The sequence below is a fragment of the Athene cunicularia genome (genome assembly GCF_003259725.1).
Source record: "Athene cunicularia isolate RWA chromosome 1 unlocalized genomic scaffold, athCun1 chr1_part2, whole genome shotgun sequence".
Taxonomy (NCBI): Eukaryota; Metazoa; Chordata; class Aves; order Strigiformes; family Strigidae; genus Athene; species Athene cunicularia.
Genome location: NW_020799092.1, coordinates 65,787,135 through 65,797,781, shown reverse-complemented (window position 1 = coordinate 65,797,781; position 10,647 = coordinate 65,787,135). Strand labels below are relative to the sequence as shown.

At 34.7% G+C, this 10,647-nt stretch overlaps 1 protein-coding gene across 1 annotated transcript in view; it reads left to right on the top strand.

Moving 5' to 3' along the window:
• TBC1D22A (TBC1 domain family member 22A) overlaps positions 1-10,647 on the top strand; it is a 210,441-nt gene that overhangs the window by 115,615 nt on the left and 84,179 nt on the right. The window contains exon 11 of the mRNA XM_026868331.1: positions 2,768-2,895. Within this exon, the coding sequence (XP_026724132.1) occupies positions 2,768-2,895 (128 nt within the window). The remainder of the gene's footprint in view (positions 1-2,767; positions 2,896-10,647) is intronic.

Genomic DNA, 10,647 nt, shown 5'->3' with positions numbered 1-10,647 from the left:
TCTCTCTCTTTCTCTCTCTCTTTCTCTCTCTCTTTCTCTCTCTTTCTCTCTCTTTCTCTCTCTCTCTCTTTCTCTCTCTTTCTCTCTCTTTCTCTCTCTTTCTCTCTCTCTCTTTCTCTCTTTCTCTCTCTCTTTCTCTCTCTCTTTCTCTCTCTCTCTCTTTCTCTCTCTCTCTCTCTCTCTCTTTCTCTCTCTCTTTCTCTCTCTCTTTTTCTCTCTTCCCTTCCTCGCCCCTTCCCCTCTCCTCTATTCTAATTCTACTCAACTGTTTAGAAATTACAGGCATTCAAGACCTCTGTGTGGAAAATGAAAATACAGAGGCTTCTGAAGCTTATACCATCTTCCAAAATGTGGACTTGTACATTTAAACTGCCCCGTTTACTTTTTAAGCCTAGTTCTCTATGGTTGCAGAACATATATGGTTACCACATCAGTCTTCTCTTTTCAGTAACTTTTCAAGCTGACGACTTGCTTCATCAGCATTTTACAGAGGGGGAAAAGTGTCCACTGTGCAGAATTCCACGACTTTTATAAAGCTCATTTGTTTCTATTTATAAATAAATAAAAAAGTATCACATATGAGCAGTGCTGCTGAGGAAGGGCTGCAGAGCAAGCCCCACAGTTAGCTGTTGTGTTTGGATTACTGGTTAGATACTCATTGCACTTGCATAGGTTGCTCACTTTATGCAGAGCTCAGAACTAGCCTTGATATTGACTGTTGTCTGTCTCCCAGCTGGGGCAGCTGATGAGTTTTGCAGAATGCCTGGGAAAGAAGGGTATGAAGGTGATGGGAAGATATTAGGTTTCTAGAGGAAGGAAGATTAGTCACAGGGTCTTGATACTGGAAACAGAGACTATTTATGGGTAGTGGAAAATCTATCACAAAGTTCTTATGTAATTTTAGAGATATTGACAATATGTAGGCACAATATACAGTGGTAATGCTGTAGTACTTTTCCTGTACACATAGTGACAGAGGAGAGGGATTATTCAGGACTTGATGAGATTCCTTAAAAGAGCACAAGATCATATCGCTCCACCCTCATTCTCTACCTTTTCACATCCCATAGTAGCAGTTGAGTCTGTTGTATAGCAGAAGTATCTAATTAGGTGGTTAGTGTTACACATAGAAATGAAATGGATCATTTAAAGATTCACACATCTTTATATATAGCTACAACTTTAAAAAGTTCCCAGGAGAGGTAACAGATTGTTTTAAGATGTGCATACAGTTTTATATACTTATCTGTATTTATATTACAGAAGAATATGACTTTAGGAACATAGAGAACAGGTCTACTGAAGAGTGCTTCAACCACAGATAGATAGAGGTTGAGAACTGCCATGGAGAAATACCAGTGTTTTATATATTTCCTTGGGTATTAGTATTTAGACGCCACTGGGGACAGGATGTTGTGATAGGTGTCGTGACTGGGCTTATTTTTAAAAAAGCTCACTGTTGATGGTTTTTAGAATCTAAAAAAATTTATACTACTTGCTTCCATATTGAAACAACTGTATCATATTGGCTGACGCTTTTATATAGCCAAGAAATATGTCTTTAGAAAAAAAGGAGTTTAATAACTTTGGTCTATATTATATTTCAGTATAATTTAACTTCTGTTACCTTAATCTTTAGATAATGTTTCCTGTAACAGAGCTATCACACTCTTGGGATTTTTTTTTGTTTTGTTTATTTAGTATTTTAGTGCCTTTTTAGATCTTTCTGTGAAATGTGAACTTTGTAAGATCAGTATGTACTCATTGTTTTAGCTGATAATACATTTCTGTGAATGTGGATGAAGGAAGATCTGGGTAGCAAAATCTCCCAAGAATGTATTTGTATAAGGAAAGACGGTAGGAATGTCTTATTTAGGCTTTAACAAAGACTTCTTGACATATGTTTATCCAAAATAAGACTATTTCTGCAGTATTTGTAATTTATACCATGCCAATGTCATACTTGAGCCTGTTAGCTGAAACCTATTAACAGAATGTCTGTGATCCTTTTTGGAGGAAATTCTGCTAAATATATAAAAGCCATGTAGTACATTAGTTCTATTAGCTCTAGCAATAACCTATGCAAGTGATTATCACAGCTTTCAAATAATAAATGTGCTACAATAAACACAGTGTGTATGAGTACTGCTTTAGAAACCATTGATTTGTACTGGTTTTTATTTGTATTTATTATACTAAAAAATTATTTAAGTTGCAATTTACTTAAATTTGCTAACTGTATTTTCTACACATTTGTTTCACTTTCTTTGGTCTTAAGTGAATGTAACCTTTACATATACTTCCTTATCTTTCTTTGCCTTGTTAATTTAATGTTGTCTTCTTTTTATTACCAACACTTTATTTTTGGAAGCCATTATGTTATTTGCAAACCTTGTTTCTTGTAGTCTTGCCCCAAATAATTTGTAGGCTAAGAAATTAGTGAGGATGTATGTATCTAATCATTTCACTTTATAACTTTGTGTATTTTTTGTGGTATATTGTAAAACTCTGACCTTAATCTTTTCTTAATATAGCACAACTGAGAGCAGTTGTTTAAGCTATTTAGAGGCAGAAAAATAAATCCAGTGTAATGTTTAACTAGTCATTTCTATTTCAGAGTTTTTCATTCAGTTGTAAGAGTTTGTATGCACCACCACGTTTTATTTGCTTGCAATCAGAGGAGTATTTTATTTTTTTTAGATAGTGCATTTGATACTTAAGAACTTCAGAAAAGTTGCAGTAAAATGTCTGTTTATTCTGGTTTCAGAACAAGTTCATAGGCACTTGGATCAGCACGAGGTGAAATACTTGCAATTTGCTTTCCGTTGGATGAATAACTTGCTGATGAGAGAAGTCCCTTTACGGTGTACCATCAGGTTATGGGACACATACCAAGTAAGTACTTCTTTTAAACCTTCATAACTCTGATATTGTGATTTGGACACGCCAGTATGTTTCTGTGTGTTTTTTCTTGAACCTTTTTTAGTGTCATCTGAGAATCATTATACTAAGATAAAGAGCCTTCTGTGATCATGACCACTTAGAAACATTTAATGTCTTCGATCTTCTTGCCCTTCAAAACCAAGCACTTGATGTCATGACAGTTTATAGTACTAAAAAGAACACTCATTGAAAGCATGGACTAATGTCAATATTCCTTTCTGTCTCATCAGAGAAGCAAAACATTGAATTGTGCTTAATCAATGCCCTCCATCGATTCTGAGCTCCAGGCTTCTTACTGCCCATCTGCTTAACTATTCAATACTAGCTTCCAGTCTCCGGTTCTTGGCATTCATCCTTCTGTCATGTCTTCTGTCTTATGGTTTGTCCAGACAAAACTCCTTATGTTAGTGACCTCTAATTGAGGAATTTATTTTCTTGCATGACTGTTAAGTGAAGGAATTGATCTCAGAACAAAACTGTTTACCCGTTCTTAATTCCGTTGCTTGATGTTCCAGTTACTTCTGGTTGCGATTTTTGACTACATATTTAAACAATATATCCTTATTTCTTGGTTGAAGTTAATGAAAAAAAATAAAAAGGAAAAAAAGTAAAAATACTTTAAATTCCACAAGAATTTTCAACTGAATTAGTTTAGTAAATATGAAAATAACTCATAATTTGTCTCATAAAGAGATGTAACATCTTTAAATATCAATGTCTTTACATCTACTTGTTATGTTTCATACACTTTAATAACAGAATGTCCACTTAGATCATCTACCCAAACCTTTAACAGAGGATTAAGAATTGCTTGCTGTTCATTTAATGAGACCAATAAGTTGTTTCAGTGAACTGTGTTTTGTAGAATGTTATCCAAATCTGATAACTAAATGTTAAGAAATGAGAGATCTATTACTTCTACAGTTAATCTGTCCTAAGAAGTGGTATCCATGCAGGGTTTATTTGGTTATTCATCTTCAACAAATTTCTGAATTGAAATTGTCTGTTGCTTCCATCTTAGGGTCCTTTTACCTCCTATGTCTCACCACAACATTTGTTATTAATTTTAATATCTGTTTTTACCTGGTATTTTTTTCAGTGGAAATTATTCTTTGTAAGATACTTCTGATAAACTGAAAGACTGAGGTATTGAAATATTTTGCTGCAGCTTATTTCTCTCATTTTTAATACTTTTTTTCACTAATACTGCATTGTTTCTAATTCCTGAAGCAGTTTTTACCATGCTAACTCTAGCACTGCATTTGGTACTTGATCATTAGTCTCATCAATGTGCTAAAATCATGTAAACGCTCTTCCTTAATCCAGCCAGCCACCCATATGTGCCCAAGAAATAGAAGTTTTTGCCAATATTTCCCTTTGAGCTCATCTGTGAGATACGATTCTACGATAATGTTGAGAAATTTATTTTGAAGGCCAAGCATGTGGTTACTTTCTCAAACTATTGCCATGCTGAAAGGAACCCTTTTCTCATTGCTAGTCTGTAAGCATCTCTCAAGTTACACTTCAATGTAACTGGTTTTTAGCATATTCTCCTATATTACAGTAATTCTCTATTGTATTTACATGGTATTTTCAAATGTATCTTTTAAATGTTTTTTTTATACTTAAATGGGATTCTTATACATAGAGTGAGATTAATTTTGTATATTAAACGTGTTTAAGGAGTGATTCTCTATTTTGATTCAGCAGGCGCAGCAGATCTGTACTGTTTTCTAGTTTCATTATTTAGCAGACTGTTCTCTATGCATTTCTTGGTGAACAGTGTATTTAAAGCATACCTTAATCTGGACAATCACCTATACTACCAATCCTTTTTCTGAAACAACCTTGATCGATTCCACAAGTTGCTTATCAGATTTCAGTTGTGCTTATACCAAACTTGTTATCAACCTATAATATGGATCTTACCAGCCTGATAATGTAGATAATAAATGCAGTGAACCTACAAGAGCTGGTAAAGTTTGTGCAAAGTTTTTCTAAAGTGTTAAGCAATAACATTATAGATTTTTACACAAATAACTTGTCACTAAGTCATTCTGTTGAATATGATTTTTAACTTAATCATTTACAGCTGTATTAGCAGTGCTGCTTTCCAAATGGAGAACACTTTAGAGTTGGTATTTGTTCAGTTAGTTTTATCTTCTGATTCACATATTTTTAACTGTAAAGCCTGCTATAGGCCAAAATGTCATTTAGAGAGACTTTGGTAAATAGTTTTTTCAAAGGTTCTAGCTGCGGATGGACCTGTGGTACTGGATTTGAAGGAGATGTAAAATCAGTAATGGCAGAAATATAATAGGTGATCTTATTTTTGAGAGAAATTTAGAATCCAGATACAGATGGAAGGACTGTAGGTACTAATCCTACTAATCTAAGGCCTTGTATAGATGCTTTCCTCACTGTACTTGAAGGCTGATTATGCTGTTATCAGGCTTGCTTTTGCTACCTCCTGCCTCCTAAAGCAGGAAAGGAAGAAAACATGAGGTTTCTACTTAAGATTTCCACACCTATGCCTGCTGCTATTTTAGTGGTTACTCAGGATGTACGTGTACTGACTCCCCTGCCCCCCGCCTTCAATACTTTCCAACTACTGTAAACAGAAATAGCTTTAACTGCAATGTAAGTTCAAAGACAAGGTGAACTAATCATGTTGCAATGTAATATTAGCCACAGGAGGGACCACAGGCATCCTCGCATTGCCAGTGTGAGCCTTTTGCTCAGACTCTACCTACATTACAGCTCTTGGGAAGGGATGGGGCATCTTGCAAGCACTGTTACAGGCAGCTGTAGTCCCAGTGGTGGCGTGATTCTGGAACAGCAAAGGAGTTGTGCCAGAGAAGGGTCAGGCTAGGTGGCACAGTCAGGTTCCTTCATGTGGAAGGAATGGGAAGACAGGCGGGACAGTAGGATTCCTTCATGTCTGCGCCGGGGATGTGTTCTGACTCTCATGTTTCCTGCGGAAATCCAGGATGATGGTGGATGTCTTCCCTCCCCTCCCAAGGATTAGAGATCAGTGGCCTCTTTTGAAAGAGAGGATCCTGATGATGATGTTTTCACATAAAAAAACGTTTCATCTCCTTTGTCCTCATCTCTCCCCATCAAAGCCTTGTCTTGCTGAGCTACATGTTTTCCTCTGTTTGCAGTGGAAAGATAAATATTGTGCTGTCTCCATCTTAAATTCCAGATTGCTCATTCTCAGAGCAGGTCCTGTTTTGTCATGACCTGCAACAGGGGGTTTTCAGAGAAATGACAGCACACTTAAATAGTCTGCTGTTATATATTTCCTAGTGTGATAGATAACTTGTCTGGAGTTGTTAGAACCTGATTTTGTCTCTCAAAATTTCTTGCAGTTCTTCCATTGACTTCAGTGAGAATAGGATTGGACACTTAAATGATGTCCACCTCTGTTTCCGTATGTACAGTAGCAGAGGTACTCTGGCAGGTATCATATTTTCTGTCTAGTTTAATTTAGGATTCATCAGTCATTTGTTAGGCTCTGTGAAGTAAATCATTGATCATAATCCAAAATGCCTGTACTTGAACTAGTTAGAGTCGAGGAGAAGAGAAATTTAGAAAGGTTCCCAAGTCCTTACTTCAGTAAATACTCTGGTATTCTGTGACTTAATTTATGGAAATCCACTAAAATATGTCACTGTCTTCTGGAGCAGAACTTTGTAAAGAAGAAAAATTAAAGACCCTATGCATCGTGCTTACAAAGTATATGTTGTGAGAGCTTCTAGCATAAATACTTAGTTTTGTTTATTCTTTAACCTGAATTGCATTTTAATAAGAGTGAATTATCTCACTTTTTCATTTGATTCAGGTTTTATTATTGTTGTTTGTTTGGGGTTTTTTTTAAGATGAATGCTGTAAATACCTTGTAAATTCTTTCAAAATAGAAATTACCTGTTATGTTATGCCCAAGACACTCAAATTTTAAATCTGTAAAACTGATTAATATGAATGTTCAGAGTTTTTTACCCTGTGAAAGATTCCACAAACCAAAATAGTTTAACATAAGATCTCAGTTTTTTTCTTACCTTTTTATTTTACATTTTGTCATCTTTTTTTGGCATAAAGGATTGGTAAAATGAGATAGCATGATGGCTGAATTATTCAGGATATATGTATGTTTAACATATTTCTGTGGACTTACGAAATGCAAGTCAGTTTTATATTTGTTCCTTGCCAGAGGGGTGTTTTGACACTAATTTGAAGATTGCTTTGTGTAGTTGAAACTGGCTTCTGTTAGCTTCTGACTTAAAAGATTTATTATATTAAAAATGGTGGGGTTTGTCTCCATGCTCAGCACCTGTACTGTCTACTCTAGATAAATACTTTAAATGTTTACCATCAAAACCACAGAAAGTATCCTTGCTTCAGCTTAACACATTTTTTTTAAGTTTGCAGCAAATTTTTCTTTTGGTTTATTTAATTTCTTAAAATATTTGCTGTCGTTAGGACACTTTTAAGATCCACTATATTTGTGTAGCTGCATATATCTCTGCTGTGGGAGAGGAAGCCATGCCATTGCAATGCCATTACAGTGATGGCATCCATTCTAAGTTCTTCATCCTTGACTAGAAATGTCAATACAAGTCTTCAACATCAGTGGTTGTATACCAGTCTTAAAGCAGAACAGTGTTTAGTTTGAACTATCAGTATTTTTAAATCTCTCAAATATTAAATTCAAAAGTACATTTGATTTCAGGGCAGTTTGGAGCTGGAAGAAAGTCTTTAAGAATCCCATCAAATCATCTTGATACAAGATAGCATGGTGTTATACTGACTGCTGTTTCAAATAGGATAAGAATTTTCATTGGCATATAAGTACTTTATTTTTTCATCTAGAATGGAGTGCATGTATTTTTCATTACAGTGTTTTACTTCTGATCTGATGTTCTTACATAAATTACCTTTTTGTGCTGTCTTCGGTGCAGTGATTTCTCTGTGTAAGTATCTCTGTAGTAGTACATAATTTGTAGAAGAGACACTTGACACAAGTTCCATAGCTAAAAACTTCTTCAGAAAACAAACAAAAAAAGAAAATTAAAAAAAGTGTGTCAGCAATGTATATTACTTTTCAATTTTAAATACATGGTGGCAAGTGCCTTGTGAATGTTTAGAGTTCAGGTGTAAAGCTTAATATTTTCTCCTGCCAGGAAGCCTTTTTGTTAAGTACCTCTTAGCTGACTGCTGTATTGCCAGCTCACGAGTAGGCTGATGTACTTAAAATGAGTCTTAAAATGAGTTTCTTGTGTGAGGAAACCTTTAGTGTTACCAAGGTATCTTAAGACTTTCCATAGAAAATAAATGCAAATTAAAGCATATAATCTACTATATAGAGTTCAAAACAGTTACAAAGATTTACAAAATGTATAGGAAAAATCAAAGAACAAAACTGACATAATTTGATAATACTGGTGAGTTGATTTCCCGTCTCACTGCTGAAAATAGTTCTTTTTCCTAGTTCCTGTTACCCCTTGCTTCTTGGCAGTATCTGTTAGTTTGATGCAGATAAGCCCAGTGAAGGGGCTGATGAGTACCACAGCCAGTGCAAGGGAGAGAGGATGAGAGACTAGAGCTGTGGTTTGAACCCTGGTGTTAAATCAGAATGATTGCTTGTCTTTTTCCAGATAATTTGTTTTCTTTTTATGAGAAGATTTTCTTTCTTGGTAGATAGCACATTTCTCAGGTTGCATCTGTTAGACAAACTTCAATAGAGAGCACCCATTGCTGGTGGAGCCTACTGGCCTATGTCTCTCTTACTGAAGCCCTGCAGGTGGGTCCAGAAAAATGTGTCTCTTCCTCCTTGAATTTTAATCTTTCTTAATCCAGGAGACTTCCTTTTCTCAAAATAAACATTTTTTTCGTTTTTCTGGAAAATGTAAATGTGTCTTAATTAGACCAAGTATTATTACATGTACTTGACCAGTGATTTATATCCTTTCTTTCAAGGAGGGTTGAAGTTTTTTTCCCTCTTTCTGACTTAGTGTTAATTTTTTTTTGACATGTATACCATGTTGGACCTCATATACTCTATTGACCGATATGGTAACAGACATCTTTGTTTTACATTTTTTTTGTTGGTATCATTTATGTAGCTTGTTATTGGCTTTTGATCAAGAGGCTTTTGTTTAAAAAAAGTAATCTGATGTATATTTCAATAAGAAACATGTAATTTTCCAGAAGTGCTGAGGACTCAAGAATCTTATTGAAGCTTATGAAGAACTGCAGAAGCACAGGTTTTGTCTTTAATCCAAATGGAGAAGTAGAGGTCTAACTATAGGGACATGTTATGATAAAAGTTTGGTTATGGAAATTGGAACACCATCACCTCCCACCAGAAGAAAAAAAAAAAAAAAAAAGTGAGAGAGAGAAAAGATGAGGAAAATGGGTTACATATAATAATGGTTTTTGTCTGGCCATCAGTCACTGAAATTTAAGAAATGTTCAAAAATGCAGCTGTAGTTTTTTCCTGTGTTTCCATTTTTTACCTAGACTCAATCAGAGATTTTGATTCCCTGAATAAGAGAATGATTTAAATCTTTTTTTCAGTAGTGTTGTCTTGTGATTTGTATTTATTTATTTTAAAAAAATCAATTAAAGTTGAAACAGGAGTGCATTTCTCAACAGACACTGGAAAATCTATACAAGAAAGATATTATCACTACTCTGGTCTCAATCAAAGCCTTAAGCCACCTGAGGCAAAAGACTCAAAATACGTCTACTGAAAGTAGATATAATTTTTCATGGCTAGGAATATTTTTATTTTTATGGCAATACTAACATCTCTTTTCCATATTGAGTTCATGATATTAAGAAGACAATTTTTCTTTTCTTCAGCATAAACGTAAGACCTCTCACTGTCCCAATGGTCTGGTCTTTTTTTATACGAAGCATGGTTTGGACTATAAATATCCTTGAACCAGGTTAGGTTAAGTGGACAACAACAAACATTTATAGTGAGAGCGAAAGACTGGGGAAGGTGTATACCCTCCCATCTTCCACTACTCAGAAGCTTTATTATATCTCTATCTGTTATAAATGTTTTCTAAATGCCCATTGAATATTATTAGGTATGTATCTAATTGTTTTAAAATACAATTTTTAAAACATACCATGACAGTGATTTTTTTGCAATTGCTTTATGCAGTGTGAAAAAAAAATAAAATCCTCCTTTGATTTAACAAAAGATATTTTTTTTAATTCACTTCCACTTATTTCTTTGATTATGAGAATGGTGTCAAATCATTCTTTATTCACTTTTTCCCCATCACCTGTTTCAAAACTGTTTTCTGTCTCTGTATGCAATCACTCCTTTTCCAAGCAGAAAAATATCTGTACTTACAGAAGCCTTACCTTCATACACTTTTTGTGCTTCTCTCTCTTCTCCGTGGTCTTTATAGTTTTACTATAAATTTTATTTCTGTCATATACTAAATGAAAACTTCAAGAGATGATCACACCATAGATTCACAGAGGATATTAAGTTGTTTTCTATTTCTTTCTTTATTTCTGTATTTATAGTCTCTCATGCCTTTTCTTCTGTTGAATATGAGTGCTTTCAGGTAACTGTTCACAGTTAGTCCAGTTTGTCTGTCTTAGTGGTTAATGTCAAAGACAACATCAGGTGTGTGTATGCTTTGTAGTGTTTTACCCTCTGTGTGTGTATGCAGACTG